The 26,260-nt window shown below is 39.5% G+C and overlaps 1 protein-coding gene across 1 annotated transcript in view; it reads left to right on the forward strand.

The window, feature by feature from the left end:
• Positions 1–26,260, forward strand: part of gabbr2 (gamma-aminobutyric acid (GABA) B receptor, 2) — a 488,893-nt gene that overhangs the window by 259,164 nt on the left and 203,469 nt on the right. The window contains 3 exon segments of the mRNA XM_034160116.1: positions 10,517–10,618; positions 25,658–25,723; positions 25,858–26,046. Coding sequence (XP_034016007.1) covers positions 10,517–10,618; positions 25,658–25,723; positions 25,858–26,046 — 357 coding nt within the window.

The following is a 26,260-nucleotide window of genomic DNA, read 5'->3' on the forward strand; positions in this document are numbered from 1 at the left end:
GAGTTTGAGGGGAGAGCGAGCAGCAGCACCGCAGCAGCGGCAGCAGCCGGTTTCTTTTTTTTTTTTTTTTTTCACGTGCGCGAATGAATCATCCGTGAAGATTATTTTATTTATTAGCTACACAGATGTATAATAAAACAAATGGTGACTGGTTTATAACACGATGATGACAGAGTTTGAGGGGAGAGAGAGCAAGGAACCGCAGCGGCAGCCAGTTTTTTTTCTTTGTTCACATGTGCGCGCGCAACGGGACAGGAGGTCCTCAAACTGGATCCTGGAGAGGCGGAAGTACTGCTGAAAGTGGCTATCATCCAGATACAGCTCCTGCAGCAAATTATGAATTTGTGGTGTGGCGTGCAGTGTGAACGCGGCATAACAGTTAGGAAAAATACTTTTAATTAAGTTAGGTGCCTCAGGGCTTATATATTTCTTAAGTAATAGTTGTAGCATGACAACATGTTAGTCTCCCTGCTGACTCAGTTTGACAAATGAAGTAAAACTGTTTTAATTACCTGTCCAGCACATATTCAACAACACTTTCATGTGAAATATGTCTAGAGTTTTCCACAGAATCTCTGGGGGCCTATATGTTTATTAGTTGTATTTATATAATGGCTGAGTGGATCCTTGTCATTTGATTGGTGCTTTGTATGTCACGTGACATGGGTTACTCATCCCATTGTTGCATTTAGAGTGCAATTTGTTTCCATTTAGAGTGCAATTTGGTTCCATACATTTGGTACCATTGCATGCTTCTGCTGTGTTGACCCTGAACTGGAGCAGCTGAAAATGCAAGAAGAAGAAAAGAAGAGCACAATTCCACCACCACCAGCACCGCCCCGCTAGTGTGAGCGTGTGTGCGGTGTGCAGGCACGCTCACACAAGTGGGATGGCGCTTAGCTTTAAAACAAACATGGTGGAGTTTATGTTGCTGACGGACGACGATTTGAAAGAGCTAATTGATGGTGCTAGTTCTTCTAACACACACACACACACACACACACACACACACAAAAAAAAATCCACTCCGCTGTAAGCCGTCTGGAGGCATGAAGAGCTGTTTGGATGAAAAGCTGGAGTTATTTTGCACTGGACTGAGGAACTACACAAAGTTTTTTTTTTTTTTTGGACGTATGAAGTCAGTGCACAGCATCACGGGACTACACTTCACAATTTGGACTCCTATTTAAAGTTTATGTTTGACTTTAGCAGCAGTGAAACACCAAAATGTAAGTCCCGTTTCTGTTGTTGAATAAATAAAATATCAAATGACAAGGATCTATTTTAGCTGTTATATAAAACAAATAATGAATGTTTTTAAATTCTTTTAATGGAACAAATATTTCACCTCATTGAATGGTATGGTCCAGCTTTCACCTCATGAAATATTCGTACCATTGAACTCATAAACATTCATTATTTGTATACCGTTGCCATGTTTCTGTTTCCATTTTTTTTTTTTTTTTTTTTTTTTTTTTTTTAGTTTTGGGCACTTTCACTTGCAGTTGAAGATCTACAGCGTTTCTTCTGTTCCGTGTTCTGAACACTAGTGTTTGTGGTGTAGTCTTGCCATTTGAATTTCGAGTGGCATGTGGGGAAACTGAGTTTCCCTGTGTGTCATGGAATTTTGTCACAGCTTTTACTCATGACGTTCAAAATTCTAATTTTCTCCAGAAAAGGTGAATTTTGATCACATTGTACATAACATATATTATTCATATTACATTATGAATCCTGCATTTGTATTGGATGGAACAAAATTATAGTGGTGCCAGAGAAAATTCTTTTCATTACTTAATGACATAAATAAATAAAATCGAAGGCACTACACCATTAAAATTAAGCAGCAGTGGCACTGGTTTCCACAAGCCCGAGATTTTACAAATGAAAGAGACAGATACAACTACAAAATTCTTTCAGTAGGCCTGTGAGGAGTTGTGATCATGTTATTTGAGTTTAACAACCTAACCACTGTTAACCAATCAGAAAATAATTGTTTTGTTTCTCTGTTTTGGTATATTTCTGCGCAAAATCTCTCTCTCTCCCACAGACCCCATCACTCCATATCTCACTTGACCACATCCCTCACTCTTTCTTTCACAGCTAAATTCATTTTTTAAAATCCTTTCCACGGGGTCTTAATAGACAGTATAGTCTGAAAGTGTCATTAGAGTTTTTGAATGTAAGTGTTGTTAAACAATCAGAAAGTTACTGTTTGCCTCTCAGTCTGTTTCTCTTACTGACAGCCACACCAGCTCCTAATCCATCACCAATCTAGCATCCACGAACCATCCGACACGTCTATGGGACATTACATAAGAAAAACAAAGCTGCTTTTTTTGATTCATCAAATTTTAATGAACCTCAAATCATATTTTAATCCTTTTAATTTGGAGATGTACAAGATGATAGCATTTATTACGTCCGCCATGGACGCAATAAAATCATCTGTTTATGTATTTGCCTGCCTGTTAGCAGGATTACGTCAAAACTACTGCAAGGATTTTAACAAAACTTTCACCACAGATAGATATTAAGCCATGGAAGACTCCATTCAATCTTGGAGGTGTTGCCGATTGAACGGCCCCCTAAAAATTGGTCCGCCTTTTGCATCTGCGCATGCATCATTAGCCGCGGTTCACGGATTAAAACCTCATTTCTGCTTAAAACTGCACTCCAGTCATCATCTATCTCAGCGACAGATATCTGAAGCTTTTGTACAACAATCATTTCCACATCCGCGGCTAAACAAGCTGTTAGCTGATGCGTTCCCATGCACGTCGGTCATTTCAAAGCATCATGGAATTTCGCGAAATTTCTGCTTAAAACGGTCTCTTTTCTGCTTAAAACTGACTTTAGAATAATTTAAGAGGTTTTACCTTGTCATCTGATGGTTAATAATCCCATTAATCCATTTGATTGCTTTGGGTGAAGAGACTGCATCTCAGGTGTGCTGCTTTAGTCCGAATTGACTCAGGCTCAAAAGGTGGACCGATTTTTAGGGGCGGACACTTCGGTCTGCAACACCAGATTCTGGATCAAGATTTCTCTCTACGAGGTCTGTGATAAAACTAATGTACCTTTTTATTTTTTCAAAAACTATATGGATTTGAATCACGTGCGATTACATCAGACAACCTTGAACCCTCGTGCGCATGCGTGAGTTTTTTCACGCCTGTCGGTTACGTCATTCGCCTGTGGGCTGGCTTTGAGTGAGGAGTGGTCCACCCCTCCCGTCAGAATCTCTTTGTCTGACAACTTCCTGAGAGACTGGCGCTTTGCTTGATCAAAATTTTTTCAAAAACTGTGAGGCACATCGAAGTGGACACCATTCGAGAAATTCAGCTTGTTTTCTGTGAAAATTTTAACGGCTGATGAGAGATTATGGACTGTTGCTGTCGCTTTAAGGACTGCCCACGGAGCGGGACGTCCCAACATGCCCTGAGCCGCTGCTGTCTGCCTGTTTTGAGCTGAAAGCTTCTAAATTTAAGCCTCCGTTGACCCAGGACGTCGTGAGAGAACAGAGAACTTTCAGAAGAGGTCGGGATCAGCAGTTTATCCGGACATTCCACTGTTAAAGGAGATTTTATTAATGAAAGAGGATTAGCAGCAATCTTCAACTCCAGCTTATTAATTAATCAAAAACCCAGACAGAGCTTTAATTCATTTGAAAGCTTGACTCTTAGTCTTGTCCATCCAAATTGGAAGTCCCAAAAACCAGTTTTATTTCTTATTATCTATCGTCCACCTGGTCGTTACTGTGAGTTTCTCTGTGAATTTTCAGACCTTTTGACTTATGGTATGGAAATAGAAGACTTAAAAGTGTTCCCTGAAAACTCCCTTCTGTCTGATCATTTCTTGGTGGCATTTGCATTTGCTCTGATGGGCTACCCAGCAGTGGGGAATAAGTTTCATTACGCTAGAAGTCTTTCAGAAAGCGCTGTAACTAGGTTTAAGGATATGATTCCTTCTTTATGTTCTCTAATGCCATATACCAACACAGTGCAGAGTAGCTACCTAAACACTGTAAGGGAGATAGAGTATCTCGTCAATAGTTTTACATCCTCATTGAAGACAACTTTGGATGCTGTAGCTCCTCTGAAAAAGAGAGCTTTAAATCAGAAGTGTCTGACTCCGTGGTATAACTCACAAACTCGTATCTTAAAGCAGATAACCCGTAAGTTGGAGAGGAAATGGCGTCTCACTAATTTAGAAGATCTTCACTTAGCCTGGAAAAAGAGTCTGTTGCTCTATAAAAAAAGCCCTCCGTAAAGCTAGGACATCTTTCTACTCATCACTAATTGAAGAAAATAAGAACAACCCCAGGTTTCTTTTCAGCACTGTAGGCAGGCTGACAAAGAGTCAGAGCTCTATTGAGCTGAGTATTCCATTAACTTTAACTAGTAATGACTTCATGACTTTCTTTGCTAACAAAATTTTAACTATTAGAGAAAAAATTACTCATAACCATCCCAAAGACGTATCGTTATCTTTGGCTGCTTTCAGTGATGCCGGTATTTGGTTAGACTCTTTCTCTCAGATTGTTCTGTCTGAGTTATTTTCATTAGTTACTTCATCCAAACCATCAACGTGTTTATTAGACCCCATTCCTACCAGGCTGCTCAAGGAAGCCCTACCATTATTTAATGCTTCGATCTTAAATATGATCAATCTATCTTTGTTAGTTGGCTATGTACCACAGGCTTTTAAGGTGGCAGTAATTAAACCATTACTTAAAAAGCCATCACTTGACCCAGCTATCTTAGCTAATTATAGGCCAATCTCCAACCTTCCTTTTCTCTCAAAAATTCTTGAAAGGGTAGTTGTAAAACAGCTAACTGATCATCTGCAGAGGAATGGTCTATTTGAAGAGTTTCAGTCAGGTTTTAGAATTCATCATAGTACAGAAACAGCATTAGTGAAGGTTACAAATGATCTTCTTATGGCCTCGGACATTGGACTCATCTCTGTGCTTGTTCTGTTAGACCTCAGTGCTGCTTTTGATACTGTTGACCATAAAATTTTATTACAGAGATTAGAGCATGCCATAGGTATTAAAGGCACTGCGCTGCGGTGGTTTGAATCATATTTGTCTAATAGATTACAATTTGTTCATGTAAATGGGGAATCTTCTTCACAGACTAAAGTTAATTATGGAGTTCCACAAGGTTCTGTGCTAGGACCAATTTTATTCACTTTATACATGCTTCCCTTAGACAGTATTATTAGACGGTATTGCTTAAATTTTCATTGTTACGCAGATGATACCCAGCTTTATCTATCCATGAAGCCAGAGGACACACACCAATTAGCTAAACTGCAGGATTGTCTTACAGACATAAAGACATGGATGACCTCTAATTTCCTGCTTTTAAACTCAGATAAAACTGAAGTTATTGTACTTGGCCCCACAAATCTTAGAAACATGGTGTCTAACCAGATCCTTACTCTGGATGGCATTACCCTGACCTCTAGTAATACTGTGAGAAATCTTGGAGTCATTTTTGATCAGGATATGTCATTCAAAGTGCATATTAAACAAATATGTAGGACTGCTTTTTTGCATTTACGCAATATCTCTAAAATCAGAAAGGTCTTGTCTCAGAGTGATGCTGAAAAACTAATTCATGCATTTATTTCCTCTAGGCTGGACTATTGTAATTCATTATTATCAGGTTGTCCTAAAAGTTCCCTAAAAAGCCTTCAGTTAATTCAAAATGCTGCAGCTAGAGTACTGACGGGGACTAGAAGGAGAGAGCATATCTCACCCATATTGGCCTCTCTTCATTGGCTTCCTGTTAATTCTAGAATAGAATTTAAAATTATTCTTCTTACTTATAAGGTTTTGAATAATCAGGTCCCATCTTATCTTAGGGACCTTGTAGTACCATATCACCCCAATAGAGCGCTTCGCTCTCAGACTGCAGGCTTACTTGTAGTTCCTAGGGTTTGTAAGAGTAGAATGGGAGGCAGAGCCTTCAGCTTTCAGGCTCCTCTCCTGTGGAACAAGCTCCCAATTCAGATCAGGGAGACAGACACCCTCTCTACTGTTAAGATTAGGCTTAAAACTTTCCTTTTTGCTAAAGCTTATAGTTAGGGCTGGATCAGGTGACCCTGAACCATCCCTTAGTTATGCTGCTATAGACGTAGACTGCTGGGGGGTTCCCATGATGCACTGTTTCTTCCTCTTTTTGCTCTGTATGCACCACTCTGCATTTAATCATTAGTGATCGATCTCTGCTCCCCTCCACAGCATGTCTTTTTCCTGGTTCTCTCCGTCAGCCCCAACCAGTCCCAGCAGAAGACTGCCCCTCCCTGAGCCTGGTTCTGCTGGAGGTTTCTTCCTGTTAAAAGGGAGTTTTTCCTTCCCACTGTAGCCAAGTGCTTGCTCACAGGGGGTCGTTTTGACCGTTGGGGTTTTACATAATTATTGTATGGCCTTGCCTTACAATATAAAGCGCCTTGGGGCAACTGTTTGTTGTGATTTGGCGCTATATAAAAAAATTGATTGATTGAAAATTGATTGATTGATTTTGTCTGACTTAGTGCTTAGCTCAGATAAGATCATTATAGTGGGCGATTTTAACATCCACACAGATGCTGAGAATGACAGCCTCAACACTGCATTTAATCTATTATTAGACTCTATTGGCTTTGCTCAAAATGTAAATTAGTCCACCCACCACTTTAATCATATCTTAGATCTTGTTCTGACTTATGGTATGGAAATAGAAGACTTAACAGTATTCCCTGAAAACTCCCTTCTGTCTGATCATTTCTTAATAACATTTACATTTACTCTGATGGACTACCCAGCAGTGGGGAATAAGTTTCATTACACTAGAAGTCTTTCAGAAAGCACTGTAACTAGGTTTAAGGATATGATTCCTTCTTTATGTTCTCTAATGCCATATACCAACACAGTGCAGAGTAGCTACCTAAACTCTGTAAGTGATATAGAGTATCTCATCAATAGTTTTACATCCTCATTGAAGACAACTTTGGATGCTGTAGCTCCTCTGAAAAAGAGAGCTTTAAATCAGAAGTGCCTGACTCCGTGGTATAACTCACAAACTCGTAGCTTAAAGCAGATAACCCGTAAGTTGGAGAGGAAATGGTGTCTCACTAATTTAGAAGATCTTCACTTAGCCTGGAAAAAGAGTCTGTTGCTCTATAAAAAAGCCCTCCGTAAAGCTAGGACATCTTTCTACTCATCACTAATTGAAGAAAATAAGAACAACCCCAGGTTTCTTTTCAGCACTGTAGCCAGGCTGACAAAGAGTCAGAGCTCTGTTGAGCTGAGTATTCCATTAACTTTAACTAGTAATGACTTCATGACTTTCTTTGCTAACAAAATTTTAACTATTAGAGAAAAAATTACTCATAACCATCCCAAAGACGTATCGTTATCTTTGGCTGCTTTCAGTGATGCCGGTATTTGGTTAGACTCTTTCTCTCCGATTGTTCTGTCTGAGTTATTTTCATTAGTTACTTCATCCAAACCATCAACATGTTTATTAGACCCCATTCCTACCAGGCTGCTCAAGGAAGCCCTAGCATTATTTAATGCGTCGATCTTAAATATGATCAATCTATCTTTGTTGGTTGGCTATGTACCACAGGCTTTTAAGGTGGCAGTAATTAAACCATTACTTAAAAAGCCATCAATTGACCCAGCTATCTTAGCTAATTATAGGCCAATCAATTTGTTCATGTAAATGGGGAATCTTCTTCACAGACTAAAGTTAATTATGGAGTTCCACAAGGTTCTGTGCTAGGACCAATTTTATTCACTTTATACATGCTTCCCTTAGGCAGTATTATTAGACGGTATTGCTTAAATTTTCATTGTTATGCAGATGATACCCAGCTTTGTCTATCCATGAAGCCAGAGGATACACACCAATTAACTAAACTGCAGGATTGTCTTACAGACATAAAGACATGGATGACCTCTAATTTCCTGCTTTTAAACTCAGATAAAACTGAAGTTATTGTACTTGGCCCCACAAATCTTAGAAACATGGTTTCTAACCAAATCCTTACTCTGGATGGCATTACCCTGACCTCTAGTAATACTGTGAGAAATCTTGGAGTCATTTTTGATCAGGATATGTCATTCAAAGCGCATATTAAACAAATATGTAGGACTGCTTTTTTGCATTTACGCAATATCTCTAAAATTAGAAAGGTCTTGTCTCAGAGTGATGCTGAAAAACTAATTCATGCATTTATTTCCTCTAGGCTGGACTATTGTAATTCATTATTATCAGGTTGTTCTAAAAGTTCCCTAAAAAGCCTTCAGTTAATTCAAAATGCTGCAGCTAGAGTACTAACGGGGACTAGAAGGAGAGAGCATATCTCACCCATATTGGCCTCTCTTCATTGGCTTCCTGTTAATTCTAGAATAGAATTTAAAATTCTTCTTCTTACTTATAAGGTTTTGAATAATCAGGTCCCATCTTATCTTAGAGACCTCATAGTACCATATCACCCCAATAGAGCACTTCGCTCTCAGACTGCAGGCTTACTTGTAGTTCCTAGGGTTTGTAAGAGTAGAATGGGAGGCAGAGCCTTCAGCTTTCAGGCTCCTCTCCTGTGGAACCAGCTCCCAATTCAGATCAGGGAGACAGACACCCTCTCTACTTTTAAGATTAGGCTTAAAACTTTCCTTTTTGCTAAAGCTTATAGTTAGGGCTGGATCAGGTGACCCTGAACCATCCCTTAGTTATGCTGCTATAGACGTAGACTGCTGGGGGGTTCCCATGATGCACTGTTTCTTTCTCTTTTTGCTCTGTATGCACCACTTTGCATTTAATCATTAGTGATCGATCTCTGCTCCCCTCCACAGCATGTCTTTTTCCTGGTTCTCTCCCTCAGCCCCAACCAGTCCCAGCAGAAGACTGCCCCTCCCTGAGCCTGGTTCTGCTGGAGGTTTCTTCCTGTTAAAAGGGAGTTTTTCCTACCCACTGTAGCCAAGTGCTTGCTCACAGGGGGTCGTTTTGACCGTTGGGGTTTTACATAATTATTGTATGGCCTTGCCTTACAATATAAAGCACCTTGGGGCAACTGTTTGTTGTGATTTGGCGCTATATAAAAATAAAATTGATTGATTGATTGATTGATTGAAAGACGTGTGGACGGGTCCGTGCGTCGGGACACAGCCGGCGCGGTGTGGCGGAACAGGAAAAACACCTCCGTGTTGATAACCATTTGTAAAAACCAGGCGGCTTTTGATGGCTTTCAGTTGAGTGAGTATCTGAGAAATTGTTTAACAGCTGGACATGTTCCAACTTTTCCTTAAGGCTTCCAACGGAGGTGTCTTTCCTGTGGCAGCGCGCGGCGCCGGCTGCGTCCCGACGCGCGGACCCATCCGCACTTTCTTTCATTAATAAAATCTCCTTTAACAGTGGAATGTCCGGATAAACTGCTGATCCCGACCTCTTCTGAAAGTTCTCTGTTCTCTCACGACGTCCTGAGTCAACAGAGGCTTAAATTTGGAAGCTTTCAGCTCGAAACAGGCTGACAGCGGCAGCTCAGGGCGCGTCGCGACGTCCCGCTCCGTGGGCAGTCCTTAAAGCGACAGCAACAGTCCATAATCTATCATCAGCCGTTAAACTTTTTGCAGAAAACCAGCTAAATTTCTCGAATGGTGTCCACTTCGATGTGCCTCACAGTTTTTGAAAAAAGTTTGATCAAGCAAAGCGTCAGTCTCTCAGGAAGTTCTCAGACAAAGAGATTCCGACGGGAGGGGTGGACCACTCCTCACTCAAAGCCAGCCCACAGGCGAATGACGTAGCCGGCAGGCGTGAAAAAACTCTTGCATGCCCACGAGGGTTCAAGCTTGTCTGATGTAATCGCACGTGATTCAAATCCATATAGTTTTTGAAAAAAATTAAAAGGTCCGATACTTTTCTAACAGACCTCGTATATAGGCTTTGAAGGATTACATAAAAAGTACTTCACGTGTTCTCACCAAATTTGCACCACGGATAGATATTAGGACATAGAAGACTCTACTGAATTTTGGAGGTGATCTGGATCCAGATTGGCGGACATCAGACATCTCAGATTGCTCTTGTTGTTTCTGAGTTATCGTGTTAACAGACCAGAGGAGACGGACTCATTCATTCAAGTTTTCACACATTGCATTTCACAAGGTACATAGCTGGCAAAAGCCTAGGAAAAAGTGGAATAATGTCAAAATGATTGTAATATGATATATGCTTTTGAATTCTAGTGATATGGAGAAAACTATTTAGACTGTTCATGTAAAAGTCAAAAACTAAGCTTGGTTAAAAGCTGAGCAGTCTCAGTCCTTATTGTCTGTAAAAACAAGAGGAAGTTAGATTTTAAAAAAGAAGACAAGAACAAATCTTTAATATTGTAGAATCAACCATCCAGGACCTACAGTGGTTACGTGTCATGGTGGACGAGGCGATGTGCAGCATCAGACTTGACTTGATTATCAACCACACTCATGCTTTCTCTCTTTCTATGTCTATTTTGCTCTTAGGTGAGGAATGACCTGACTAATGAGCTCGAGAAAGCAGATATTCAGATCGCAGATACGGAAAGTTTCTCGAACGATCCCTGCATCAATGTCAAGAAGCTCAAGGTAAGCAGGTACTTTGTATTCTTGTCCAATTCCAACCGCTGAGAGATCTGTGGTCTGCAGAATAAGTAGACAGAGAATTAGGTAATTCATTTTCAATAACTATAATTGTGAAACACAACATGCTGCATACTCATGTTATCTCTGTCTACAACACCTCAGTTGTCAGGTGTTTAAATGTGGGTGATTCATTGTTTGTTAGATTAAAGTAGACAGATTGGACAGTTTTTATACTCTTGTAGAAACAAGCAGTCGAAGCTTCTGTGATGTAATGTATTTTCCATCGAGATGAGTTTTTGCACGGGACCTCATGCTAAGCCCGAGCTGATTCAAGGATTTGGAAGTAGGCGGAACCTTGGCGAACATGGACAAACAATGATTCAAAGATGGAGGATTAACGTTACTCACCTCCACCCACACCTCCCTCATCCTATTATTGGAGCAGCCTTCTTGAAGTGAACCAATTTGACCACATTGACAGAAACTAAGGCAATTTGAAAAATGATAATAACTTTGTGATGCAACAGCAAACAGCACGCGACTGCCACCTGATATCACTGGAGTTGGTACTTGATTCAAGAAGTTGGACATTATTGTTTTTAAATTTGTGTCTCCAGTACAGTGAATGATTTTGAATTTGTCAACAAAATTGACCGAGCACAGTAGTTCTCAATAAAGACTGCTGGAACTCTGATGAGGACAGCAGCGGGTGGGTGGGAGGTTGAATGGATGATTGTGGGTGGGGAGGTGAAGGGGTTGTATCATAATGATCTCATTTGACTAAAGGATGTTTGGTGGGAATTTTCAGGCATAAATCTACATCCACATGCACACAAACTGTATTCATTTTTTTTTTTTATCTCACTTGAGCTATTAAATCATGTTGAGCTGATAACTGTTATGATAATCAGTTAGCTGAGGTTGTATAAACCCAGGCTGATATTAGGCAAGAAGTGACATGTAGAACTCAAATGGGAACGCTTTGAAGTGTATGTACAGACTGTAATTCAGTACATTTCAATTTACTGGTACAACACCGACTCAACGTGAGTCACCCCAAGGTTTAAACCTTACCCACCCCATGTTAAAAGTACATTTACATTAATGGCAAGGAAAAATTTCCTCGGGCATTTTTTTGATTATAGGAAGAAACATCAAGCAGACCAGACTCAGTGAGGTGAGCATCTGCTTTGGCAATACTAACAAAAATAAAACAATGAAATGAAACAAAAAGCACAAGAAGGAATTCTCACACATGCAGAGACAGATATGTTGCAGTTTAAGCACCCATATACATATAGAGTCCAATGATCACAATGACCATTGGCTCAAAATATAACCAAGAGATGAAGAGCAGACTCCCGGTAAAATCAGCTACAATTACTGAGACAGTATTTGTGTTGATATCAGATCAGTCATTAAACAGGACATTCTCCAGTTTTCTCCCCAACCCAGTTTTTTGCCCACATGATGGTCCCCCTAGCAGCAGGAATGGTAGCCAAGTAGTTAATTGGGTTTGTTTGCAGTGCCAAAAGTTCCCAGATCAAGGCCACCCCTGCCCATTCTCTATGTAATGTGGAGTTGTGTCAGGAAGAGCATTCAACATCCCAAATCTCCAGATGCAGATCCATAATGAATCTGCTGTGGTAACCCCTGAGTGAAAAAAGGGAGAATCAGAATGGACTTACTTTATGGTCACATAGGCTCACTCTTGATCTCAAACAGCCCCCACGTAGACCCTACTCATACCAGGAGTCAAAGACTTGGCCTTGGCCTTGAGCAAAGAATTGGCCTGGTACTTGGGGCACAATTTTTTGGGTTTGGCCTTGAGGAGTCAATGCTTTGGCCTTACCCTTGAGGGGTCAAACACTTAGCCTTGGTCTTGAGGCTTCAAACCTTGGGTTTGGCCTTGAGGGGTTGAACACTAAGCCTTGATCTTGAGGCTTCAAACCTTGGGCTTGGCCTTGAGGGGTGAAAGACTTGGCCTGGTCCCTGGGCTTTCAAGACTTAACCTTTGTCTTGAGGAGTCGAATCCTTGGCCTTGATGGTTTGGGCCTCGACTACAGCACTGCAGTCAAGGAGAGAAAGAGTTATGATGTGTGACAGGAAGATGTAACGTGTACAAGATGGTTCAGGTTGATTGAAATGAGTGCAAAAGAGAGATGATGAGACACAGAGACAGTTAAAGAACAAGAAGCTAAGCTGTAGCTCCAGAAATATGTATATGTAACCATGCCTGTTGAGGACGTGACATTTTAAGCTGACACCATCCTTCCTTGATCAACTCTAAATATGCAAATCACAGCATTGCCTCAAAGGCTCTTTAGGCTCTGTGGATTGAGTAGATGCGGGTGGGGCGCCTCTGACTCCCTAATGGCCTGTTTCCCACTCATCTTCCAACAGCAGTTTGTCGTCTCTTTGACAGCTACGAAACATGCTGATGTATCCAGATTTTGCCCTGAAAAAGGGTCTTTTTGGTTGTTGCCGGGGGGGGTGCACTATGGGGAATAAAGGATCCGCAGCATCACAATTGTATGATCCACAAATAGAGTGCTCACGTCTGTGATATTCTAGTTACTTGTATAATATGCAAAAAGCAGACACACTTTGCCGCTACGGGGCACTGAAGCAGCCTTGATGTGATCTACATTAATTTATCACCTTCTCTTTTTTGTCTTTGTCTCTTGTTTCTGTCCCACTTTCTGCATTTATTAGACAGCAAACTGAAAATACATCAGAAGAAAAAGTAGACACGTGGTCCATGACAGACAGCTCCAAATTGTGCTTATGAATATCCTCTGTATTCTTTAGTTTGAGTACCGAGCAACATTATTGTGGTAGAGTTTGAAAAGACCAGAATATTTTAGAACTGCATGACAATTTTAATCACTCCACTTTAACCAGATTCAATCAAGTTTTTTTTCTTTTTTAAATAAGGGGAACTATAAACTGGAGTTACGATGAACTAAATTATACCACAATCAACTAACACGACCCGATCCCAGAATCTGATTAGACCTAACCATCCCCAGTAGATAATGTGCCCAAGAAAACTGACAGACAAGACAGTGACATACATCTTATAAATGATAAGTTGAAGAGAAAAGATGTGCTTTAAATCTGGAATTTAAAAGACTCAACATAATCAGACTGGTTTATCCCAGTGGGCAAAGTGTTCCACAGAATTTTTTTTTTCTACTGGTTAATGTGGTGCTTTAATGTGGTCTGAGGACATCTTGGTTGGTGTTGTCTATAATGCAATAATAAGTTACATCTTATCTGAATGAAAACCCATGATTGGTGGGAGTAATAATGGTTTTGGTTACTATGGAGCTCGGAGTCAAGCGGCTGCTCCTCCACGTCGAAAGGAGTCAGTTGAGGTGGCTCGGGCATCTTTTCCGGATGCCCCCTGGACGCCTCGCTGGAGAGGTGTTCCGGGCACGTCCCATTGGGAGGAGGCCCCAGGGAAGACCCAGGACACGCTGGAGGGACTACATCTCTCGGCTGGCTTGGGAACGCCTTGGGGTTCCCCCGGAGGAGCTGGGGGAGGTGTGTGTGGATCGGGAGGTCTGGGCGGCTTTGCTTGAGCTGCTGCCCCCGCGACCTGACTCCGGATAAAGCGGAAGAAAATGGATGGATGGATGGATGGATGGATGTTCAAGTCAAGGCTGGAAGCTTGTGCTAATGTTAAGAGAACCACTTGTGTTCTGGGAGCCACCTTTCAAAAGTAACAATCTATCTTCCACCACCAGGCAGGGCCGTTTCTTGGCATTTAGGGGCCCCAAACAAAATGGACTTGGAAGCTCCCCAATGCTTCACCACCCCGCCCATCTGCCCAAAGCCTACACGAACCACAGCATAGACACACCATTTAAGGTCACACTTTATATCAATAAAGTATTTCTTTGCCGGTGCATTTCAACATTTGCAAAAACCCCACCACCTTCCCATAATAACCAACATAGAAAGAAAGTGCAAATTGTGTTGTCACTACAAACTCCAAAGTTGTTGTTGTTGTTGTCCATTCGGCTGCTCCCAATTCATTCGAGGTCGCCACAGCGGATACAGCCAGATCCAGATTGATATTTGGCACAAATTTTACACCGGATACCCTCCCTGATGCAACTCCAGTTTTACCTGGAGAAACACACAAAGCCGCTGGTGTTCCAAAGAGGTCTCCCATCCAAGTACTAACCAGGTCCCGCACTGCTTAGCTTCTGAGATCTGATGGGATCAGGCTGACACAGAGCAGATCAGCTGCAACTACAAACTCCAAAATACTTCAGAAAATGTGCACAGTAACCATGTCAGGTTTGACCTCACCGGGACATACAAGAAATGACACTTGCAAAGGGGAGACACAGCAGAACTTGCAGCTTCTACGTACAGTTCTCCAACTGTGACATCCTCTGTGAGGCTCTTTTATTGTGTGTAAAAAACAAAGATAAGGGTGGGGGCTACATGAGTCCACAGGGCATGTGGTTCCAACATGTGCTATTAGTCATGTGCAGATACGTATGCAATCAACTGAAACATTCCGATCTTAGGTACAGAGTGAGTGGTTTTGCTGAAGCTTGCTAAATGTCAAACCGCAAACAGGCTGACCTGGCTCCTGTTTGTACTTTTTGTTATTGAGCAGCTGTGCTATCTATCTGGGAATATCTGACACAAAAAGTTTGCAGAATTTAAGATACAAAAGGAGCAATATAAAAGAGCAGATGTAATAAAGGATAATAAATGATAGCATGTTTGTACAGTACATTTTATCTAACAAACCAAATTAAACCTACTTTTAAAATTAATATTTAAATGTGAACAAGTATAAGTTGTTAACTCAAGGCGAGGAGATATCATAGATACTATGTTTGTATGTCTACATGAGTCCTTGGGCGTGATGTTCATAAGAGTCCAGCAGAGAGCGATGTGAGACCAAGGAAGTTGAGCGTGGTTCAGTATATACTGTAACTTTTTGAGAAACTCAGTTCACGAGTGGACTTGTATCATTCATGAAGATGCAACACTGTTAATATAACACAGCCAGGCAGGTAGCTAACATAAACATTATATTTTGTTGACACGTAGGCCTAATTTATCCCATGTAAGTTATCACTTACCACTGTCCTGTTTTTTTTTTTCTTGCTCTTCCATTCTCTTCTTTCTTTTCTGGCTTCTGCGCTCTCCTCACCCGTCGAGTTGAGCTATGTCACGTGGTTGGCTTCTGTGGGAGGGGCCCCCTTGAAGGGGATTCTGATAACAGCATCGCTGCACTTTCCTGCATTGACTGTCACAGAATTTAAAGTGGAGCTCACACAGTTTGTCGGTGAATAAAATTCATAACCAGTCATTGTCTGGGGGCCCCAGGCCAGGTCAGGTCCTGAGGCAGTTGATTGGTTTGCTTGCCTTGTTGCAACGGACCTGCCACCAGATGAAATGTAGGCATCCCCTAGGCCTTCTCCAGCCAGTGGTGGTGGGAAAGAATGTTTTACTGGGCACAATATTTTATCTTGACTTTAAAACAGAATGATAATAATACAAACTATAGCAAAACATTACATTTTCTTCCGAGTGAACTGCAGAAAATACACTTGTTCTCTTCAGCTGATAGGCATAGAGTCGAGCACAAGACAAATGTCTTACACCAACATTATCATCATAAGGTCGTCTATTTCACATAGCCCAATATTGATAATATCATCAGAAGAGCTGCCGTTTTCTGTGCTCCCTTTTTAAACTGATGGAGCACTTCTGCTGCTCAGAATCCCCAAACAGCACAGAGCTGCAGCGTGAGTCTTGGACTATGAAATACAGATCATCTCACAACTGGCTTAAGGGGCCAGCCTGTGACAGTTTCTAGGTCTGAGGTTCCCTATGTGTTACATTATGTGCTATTTTAGAACATTTTATTTGAAAGACAGCAGCAGGATCTTAATTCCAGTTCCGATAATAATAATAAAAAGAAGTAATAAGTCTCATATAGACCCTGAGGCCTATTGGTGCCCATTCTTATCATGGGATTCTGTAGCATGAAGCAAAAGACAATCTACAGTTCCCCATGGATGGGACCCCACTCCATCACAGGTTATATCCCCATCCATTATACTTCCCCACCAATCTATAACTGAGTGTACTTGTCCAAGGACACAGACAAGTCACGTGACAGGGAATCCAAAGAATGTCTATGCCCAGCTTCTATCCCATTAGGCTACCTGATCTACTTATAATAGTAGAGATATTTCCATGGAAGACAACACCCTCAACACCCTGTCCAAGCTCAAAATCAAATGTTCATCAAAATAAAGAACTCACAGTGCATTGTAAATACAATAAATAATACAAATAAACCCCAAAGCAGGGGTGGTGGCCAAGTGGTTAAGTGCGCTTGTTTCCAGTGCGGAAGGTTCCCTTTTGAAACTCCACCTCTACCCATTCTCCAATATGGAGTTGAGTCAGGAAGGGCATCCGATTTTAATTAAACTTGTGCCAACTCGACATGCAGATCCACTGTGATGACCTGAGAAATAACAAGGGAGATGCCAAAGGGACTTACTTTTTTACTAATAAACAATAGTGTCGTCATAAAGTTACATATAATCCAGACATACGTACATGGTTCGCCAAAATCTACCTGATTTTTCAACAGAGGAGCTAGATGATTAACACATACGCCTAGTTTCCTTCAAGAACTGGAACTATCAAGATAGTGATTAGTTGTCTTGTCTGTGTGAATACACAAGATATGGTTTAGATTTTCTGAAGCAGATGGACTTCATGAAGCATATTCAATATGACTTCTCACCACACCATGGCATTGGTGGATGTGTCTTACTGTGGCTTTTAAAAGACTTGAGTTTCTTTTATTAGCATTCAAAACAGAGTTAATATGCTAATTGCTCACATATTTCCATATTTCTTAACATTAGAGCATCTGAGAACTGAAAGCTATGCTCAGATTAAAGGATGTCACAATGGAAAGTTAGTTCATAGTTTTGTTTTGTTTTTTTTGAATTTTTCATAGTTAAATTACATCTTGGCCTGGTTTCATAAAACAATCTAATCTTTCAGTCTACTAAACTTACTACGGTTAGTCACCCAACATTATCCAACAGCTAAACTTGTACAACCCCTGGCAAAAATTATGGAATCACCGGCCTTAGAGGATGTTCATTCAGTTGTTTAATTTAGTAGAAAAAAAGCAGATCACAGACATGACACAAAACTAAAGTCATTTCAAATGGCAACTTTCTGGCTTTAAGAAACACTATAAGAAATCAAGAAAAAAAGATTGTGGCAGTCAGTAACAGTTACTTTTTTAGACCAAGCAGAGGAAAAAAATATGGAATCACTCAATTCTGAGGAAAAAATTATGGAATCACCCTGTAAATTTTCATCCCCCAAATTTTCATTTTCATTTATTTATTTATTTCATTCATTTAAAAAACAAAACAAAAAAAAAAAAAAAAAAAAAAAAAAAAAACAGAAAAGCAGAAATAAAGCATCTCCATTACCAGAATGAAAAGGAGCAGAGAGAAGAACAAGTCTTATATTTTCTGCCCCTTTTTACAATACAATCTTTCAATATCCAGCGTCATTTTTCAACATTATTTAACAGATTGTATTTCTTTAACTTGTCACATACCACTGACTTATTTCATAATTATGACCATTATTAAATAGATTACATCTCTGACAGGTTACATTTTTAAACTTAAACATTTTATACATTATTAACAAATTACATTTTTTTTAAACTTCCTTACAGCCCACTAACTTATTTTATAGTTTCATACTTACTTAATACATCTAGTTTAATACGTTTTTTAAATAATTTAAGCGACCTTAATTCTTTAATTTCTTTGTTTAGATTGTTCCATAATTTTACACCATACTCCGTTCTTTTACTCTGGTTCTGTATCTTGGTTTTCTAAAGACTTCTATTCCTTTCAGTTTATAACTACTTACTCTTTTCTCAAACATATTTTGAATGTTTGTTGGTAAAGTATTTTAATTTGCTTGGTACATTGTTTGTAATATTTTCAAATTGACCAAATCACGAAATTTAAGTACCCTGTACTTAATGAACAATGGATTAGATGGATCTCTAAAACCACTGTTGCTAATCACCCTTAAAGCCCTTTTCTGCAGAATAAACAAAGGTTGTATATAAGTTGTATATGTTGATCCCCAGATTTCTACACAATAAGTTAAATATGGGAAAATCAATGAATTGTACAATGTTAATAAACCATAACTATTTAATGAATATTTTACTTTATGCAAAACAGCAATGGCTTTCGCTATTTTTCCTTTTATGTAATTTATGTGTGACTTCCATGTAAGATCTTCATCAATTATGACTCCTAAAAATTTCATTTCTTTTACCCTTTGTATATCCATTCCATCTATTTGTAATGACATGTTTTTTTTTTTTGCTCTGTCATTAAACAATATGAAATTTGTCTTATTAATATTTAGTGACAGTCTGTTTATATCAAACCAATGCTTAACCTTTTCCAATTCTGTTTTTATCACTTGTGCTACTTCCTGTATATCTGATCCAGAATAAAACAGCGTTGTATCATCAGCAAATAAAATGCTACCAAGCACATTAGATACATTCACAAAATCATTGATATACAAAATAAACAGTTTGGGTCCAAGTACTGATCCTTGTGGTACTCCATATGCAATATTACACAATTCTGATTTGATATTATTATCTGAACAAACTGTTTTCTGTTTTCTAAGTAGCTTTTTACCCACTGATGTGCAATACCTCTTATTCCATATTGGTGTCACTTGTGAAGCAATCTTGAGTGGTCAATAACATCAAAAGCTTTTTTCAAGTCAATAAAAATACTTACAAAATAATCCTTATTTTCTATTGTTGTTGATATTTTCTCTATTAATTCCATAATTGCCATAGCTGTCGAATGTTTTGTTCTGAATCCATACTGAGCATTATTTAAAATATGATGTTTCTCAGTGAATTTATCCAACCTTGTCACAAAAACTTTTTCCATAATTTTAGAAAACTGTGGAAGCAATGATACTGGCCTGTAATTAGAGAATTTATGTTTGTCTCCATTTTTATATAATGGGACTACCTTGGCAATTTTCATTTCATCTGGAAAAATCCCTGTTGACAGAGACAGATTGCAAATATAAGTAAATGGTTCAATAACAGTTTCTATTATACTTTTTACAGTCATCATGTCTAAATCTTCATGGTCAGTTGATCTTTTGCTTACACAGTTTTTTACAATATTTCTTATTTCATCTTTTTCCACATTGTCCAGGAAAATACTATTGACCGTATTTACAAGTGTATGTAATGTATCTTCTACTATTGGTTTATTTCCCACCAGACTTGATCCTACATTTGAAAAATAATCATTAAACCCATTTGCCACTTCTTTTATGTCATATATCTCTTTATTTTCTTTGACAAAGTAATTTGGAAAAGTTGCTTTCGCTCCATCACTTTCAATCACACTTTTTATAATTCCCCATGTTGCCCTCATATTATCTTTATTCTTATTTAATTGTTCACTATAATAATCTTTTTTTTGTTTCCTAATTATTGTCAATAGTTTATTTTTATATTTTTTGTATCTGTGTTCTGTTTCCTTTGTTTGCATTTTTAAAACAAAACACCTGCATCAAATCAGATCTGCTCATTGACATTGACCCTATGTGTCTTTTTGCAAGGAATGTTTTTGCAGTTTTTGCTCTATGGCAAGATGCATTATCATCTTGAAAAATGATTTCATCATCCCCAAACATCCTTTCAATTGTCCAAAATATCAACATAAACTTGTGCATTTATTGATGATGTAATGACAGCCATCTCCCCAGTGCCTTTACCTGACATGCAGCCCCATATCATCAATGACTGGAAATTTACATGTTCTCTTCAGTCAGTCATCTTTATAAATCTCATTGGAACGGCACCAAACAAAAGTTCCAGCATCATCACCTTGCCCAATGCAGATTCGAGATTCATCACTGAATATGACTTTAATCCAGTCATCCACAGTCCACAATTGCTTTTCCTTAGCCCATTGTAACCTTGTTTTTTTTTCTGTTTAGGTGTTAATGATGGCTTTCGTTTAGCTTTTCTGTATGTAAACCCCATTTCCTTTAGGCGGTTTCTTACAGTTCGGTCACAGTCGTTGACTCCAGTTTCCTCCCATTTGTTCCTCATTTGTTTTGTTGTACATTTTTCAATTTTTGAGACATATTGCTTTAAGTTTTCTGTCTTGACGCTTTGATGTCTTCTTTGGTCTACCAGTATGTTTGCCTTTAACAACCTTCCCATGTTGTTTGTATTTGGTCCAGAGTTTAGACACAGCTGACTGTGAACAACCAACATCTTTTGCAACATTGCGTGATGATTTACTCTCTTTTAAGAGTCCAAAACCCCCCCCCCCCCTTTGTTTCATTTGACATCTCTCGTGTTGGAGCCATGATTCATGTCAGTCCACTTGGTGCAACAGCTCTCCAAGGTGTGTTCACTCCTTTTTAGATGCAGACTAACGAGCAGATCTGATATGATGCAGGTGTTAGTTTTGGGGATGAAAATTTACAGGGTGATTCCATAATTTATTCCTCAGAATTGAGTGAGTCCATATTTTTTTCCCTCTGCTTGGTCTAAAAAAGTAACTGTTACTGACTGCCACAATCTTTTTTTCTTGATTTCTTATAGTGTTTCTTAAAGCCAGAAAGTTGCCATTTGAAATGACTTTAGTTTTGTGTCATGTCTGTGATCTGCTTTTTTTCTACAAAATTAAACAACTGAATGAACATCCTCCGAGGTCGGTGATTCCATAATTTTTGCCAGGGGTTGTATTTGGCCGGCTTACGTACATCGACGGTTTTCACAGGCATAACGGCCTTGTGCGTGGCGTTACCAAGAGATGGCTCCAATGCGCGACAGTTTTGTTTACTTCCGGGTTGGTCATTGTCATGAACTATCCAGCCTTTGTTTCATTAACTGGCTTTATTAATATTTACAAACCCATACGAACTGCAGAATGACATGATTAGCACTTAGCCTAGCAGTTTCACTCTTCAGTTTCTTCTTCTACATTTCTGTCAAGCATTTTGTGCACACAATGCTGCTCAGTGCAACAGCAACACCCGGTGGCTAATGTGAAAACTGTCACAAACACAACAGTCGTCATCTGCTACAACCATGGGCAAAAGCGTATTCCTTTTGTAGGAATATGAGTGACGTAGGAGTGCTCTTGAGTGTTCCATCAAGTGGTGGTACATGATATAGCTTCTGTTTTTTGAGGTAAGACACTTTAGTTTTTTGGTCTGCTAAAATAATATTAGCCTTCTCTGTACCAGGCTAAAAACTTTAGTCGGGTAATGCAAAACTTTAGGTGACTAAGTGCTTTGTGCAATGACTAACATCAAAAAATTAGTCAACTAAGTGTGTTTATTCAACTAAAGAAGATTAGTCTGCTTTATGAAACCAGGCCCTTGTAATTTAGACAGCCATGTTGCCTTCTGCAGAGCTGGTAGCTCAGTGGAATAGGTGTTGAACTACCAGTGTCAGTAAATTAGTAAATTTGTCTGTACAGCATACATCATCATGATCTTTGACAGCAAGATGTAAATTAATTGAAACATGGTTAGGAGTGGCAGCATGGTGGGGCTGGTGTGACAATAGATTTCCTTTCCTAGTCCAGTACAGGCATGCAAATGAACAGTCGGAAAATTACTACAATTCCACAATAATCATTTCATGTCCTTCTCAAAATCAGCAGTTTCACAGATAAAGTTATCAATTTACAGCTATATTAGGCCTCATTATACTTTGGAAAGGAACAGTATCAAATACAATACAACACTCAAGTTCTTGAGCAAGGAACATTTCACCATTTGACACCAATTACACACATAGTACACTGTAATGCACTGCCATCATCTTCAGCAAAACACTTCCTGGGTTTCACAGTGACGCCCCCTGAACAGAATGCAAAAATATCACCAAATTTTAATTTAGACTCTTGCAAAATATGGAAAAATTCCTTAATTGACAAAAGAACATTATGTACATATGACAATGTTCATACCACCTTCCAAAAAAGAGAGGGAGAGAGAGAAAGAGAGAGAAAATTAAGTTAAAATTAAGGTAATAATTTGCATGAATATTACTGAGTGGAATGGAGACAAAATAAAGAAGCTAGAATATCTTAAATTAACCCTCTGGGGCCGACGCCATCGTATACAACGGCTAAGACCAAGCTTTACTAAATTATAAATAACTTTTTAATGATATGAGATAGAAACTTACTTTTTTTTTTTTTTTTGCTGAAAAGTTAACTCCGCAGACTTTCGAGCCAGCCATCGGCCATCTTTGTACTCCTCATAGAAGCTGTATGATGACGTGCGCAATGTGAGTGTCCAATCGGAACTGGTTCACCGTCACATGGTTTTACAAAATCCAATCGTAGGGCAGATTCACCTCACGTGAAAAGCCAAAGATCATTTTCAGGAGTGATGTGTTACTAGTTGGCCTGTTTGAATAGCCTCCGGGTGCTCCAATGGGTAGATACTATTAGTACATACTCAGTGTGCCCTGCACCATTACACACAGCGATCAGTGAAAGCAGGAGCACACGGAGAGCGTCTGATGACAATCTCACATGCTCAAACAACGAGTGTGTAACTATCAGGATTGCTCCACTACTTTGCATGTGAATGTTACTGGATAACTCTGTTGCTTTCTCTGCGTAAAGCACTCTTTACCATATCAATGGACAACAAAACGCACGACCTCAAATTACCTTTACAAAGTGTCAAAACAGTTGTTTATTATAGTTTGCTGTGTGTTTTGTATAAATGTGTGTGGAAAATTATTTTTCGCTTTATTTTTTCCTTGCCCATTTTTGATTGTAAACCTTTATTACACTTATAAAACACAACAAAAACATATATATTCTGAAAGCACAGGTTGTCCTGAAAAAAAAGAGACATAAAACTTGATTGTGGGATGCAGGGAGAGCTGTTAACAGCAATAATAAAACATTTATGCCAGGCGAGTGAACTGTCCAAAAAAATGCCCTCAGACCCCAGAGGGTTAAATAATTTGGCTAACTAATAACATCAAAACCTTTAAAACCTATTTTAGGTTTTTTTAAAAACTGAGCAAATAATTAGTTTTAGACCGTGGAATACTCCAAAGAATTTTTCACTTCTGTGGGCTGATCCTTAATGCATGTAAACTGAAATGAAGTTGGAACTACTCCAATATTTTATGACCAAAATGCCAATATGGCTGCAGCTTTTGAACACTGTTAGAAACAGCCCCGGCCTCCCCTAACCCTTATATTGGTCCGCTGTACCAGTAAAACTCACAGCTTTGACCCCCTAAAACAAACAAACAAACATCATTCATTCGTTTTATCTTAAATTTTCATCCTCATTTCCACACCAGGAGCGGCATCAGGGAGTAAATCCTAACAGCTTTTCAGCTCACCTGAGCTGAAAACATAACGGCCAGGAGGAGCAGCATCGTAAAGTCCCAAAGTTCTTCAACTTACTCCAGCAAAAAACACAGAGACAAACAAATAAATATAACCTAAACGTCGGTGGGGTTTTTGTTTCCGCCAAAGACAGCAGCACTTTGATAAATCCACGGGCGACCCAAGCCATTAAATTTGGCGATGCTGATTGGCCAAATATTTATTATATTTCCTTAGCAACCACACACAATTGGTTCATGGGCACCAATTCTCTCGCCCACAAGATATTAAATTTGGTGATGCTGATTGGCCAAATATTTATTATCTTCCTTAGCAACAAACACAATTGGTCATTTCGCTACATATTTCAAGGGGCAGATGAGTGAGCGCCCAAGAAGAGAAATGATACATTCTGTGCTTCTGTCAGTGGAAATGCACTGTTGAATGAGAGTCACTTGGTGGAAATGTTGTTTTAATAATTCAGATTACATGTAGGCACATACTATTAAGTAAAACTGACATTGATAATACTTTTTAAATATATATATATTTTATCATTTTTAGCAGGGGTGGTGGCCAAGTGGTTAATGTGCTTGGTTTCAGTGCAGAAGGTTCCGGGTTCAAATCCCACCCCTGCCACATTTCTCCATGTAATGTGGAGTTGCGTCAGGAAGGGCATCCGGCATAAAACCTGTGCCAATTCAACATGCAGATCCACCTTGGATTTGCTGTGGCGACCCCGAGTGCAAACAAGGGAGCAGCCGAAGGGACTTACTTATATTTTATCATTTTTCCCCTCTACATCTGGGAGGGTGGCGCCCGAGCGCCCCCTATGGGCTAGCTGCCACTGATCTGATGGTTAGTATTACTGGGTGACACTTCAGGCACTATTTTGGATCTTTTTGTTTGTGATGATCCCATTGGATCACACCCATGCTTGTGTTTGTACTTTATGCGTGTCTTCATTAAATGACAGACTTCCGACTCCTGAGCTTTCTGCATTATTTACAGAGCCATCACTAGGCCGTGTGCTCGAATCCCCATGTAAAGTAGAGCTATGCAGCCCGGGTGGCACGACAGGCAATTCTGCTTGCTGACACTAATGTCTCTGTTGTTATGGATCGACACTTTGCAACTTGATATTGCCTTAGCCTCTCTGCCGCTGGTTTATTACTGAATCCCACATATTTGTAGCTGCTGATGACATGGTGATGAAAATACTGTACTTGCAATATTTCTGAATCTGTCCATTTGTTAACAAAGTCTGTTGCTATGGAAGGGTGAGAAATGGGATCATTTCAACAAGAGTTGAAGCTCTTTTCCTAATAGTTTTACTTGGCTGAGTTGCAGTTCCAGGGTGTACAAAAGTAGACATCCATTCTTAAAAATGTCAACTGTGTATTGCAACATTAAAGTTGGGAAGTTAAGTGCAGAACAAAATTGTGCACAGTCTGCACTAAACACTGGAGCATTACAGCTAAGTAATGCAACAAATGAGATCCACAATTCACCCTGCACAGTAGTTTTTGTTTTTACATCCATCTGTACATGTTCTTGTTTTATACAGGATAATGATGTGAGAATCATCATTGGCCAGTTTGATGAGAACTTGGCCTCGAAAGTCTTCTGTTGCGTAAGTCCTCAGTCCACATTTTATATCATGCAAAAACATATGTAAATTTGGACAAATCTAGCTACACCGAATATTATTTTCTCTCTGGTTTGGAATACAGTATGTGCACAACTTCCTTTTCTGTTACTCCTTAGGCCTACAACCTGAACATGTTTGGCAGTAAGTACCAGTGGGTTATCCCCGGCTGGTACCAAGGCAACTGGTGGGAGCAGGCCAACACCACCAACTGTACCACCAAGAAGCTGCTGACCGCCATGGAGGGATACATCAGTGTGGACTTTGAGCCGCTTAGCTCTCGACAGACCAAGGGGATCTCTGGAAGAGTGAGTGACTGCCTCCATTGTCCTACAGAAGAATGTATGTGTTGTTACAAAGAAATTTAACACAATGTCAAAAAACTTACATTTGTAGAGTGCCCTTGACCATGATTCAAGCACAGCAGGTTGCTCAGTGGTATAGACTTTGGGCAGTCAATATGTAGACCTGAGTTTTACTCCCTGTTAAGCTATCTGTCAAGACACTTAATTTGTATTGTCC

The sequence above is a fragment of the Thalassophryne amazonica genome, chromosome 20 (assembly GCF_902500255.1).
Source record: "Thalassophryne amazonica chromosome 20, fThaAma1.1, whole genome shotgun sequence".
Classification (NCBI taxonomy): domain Eukaryota; kingdom Metazoa; phylum Chordata; class Actinopteri; order Batrachoidiformes; family Batrachoididae; genus Thalassophryne; species Thalassophryne amazonica.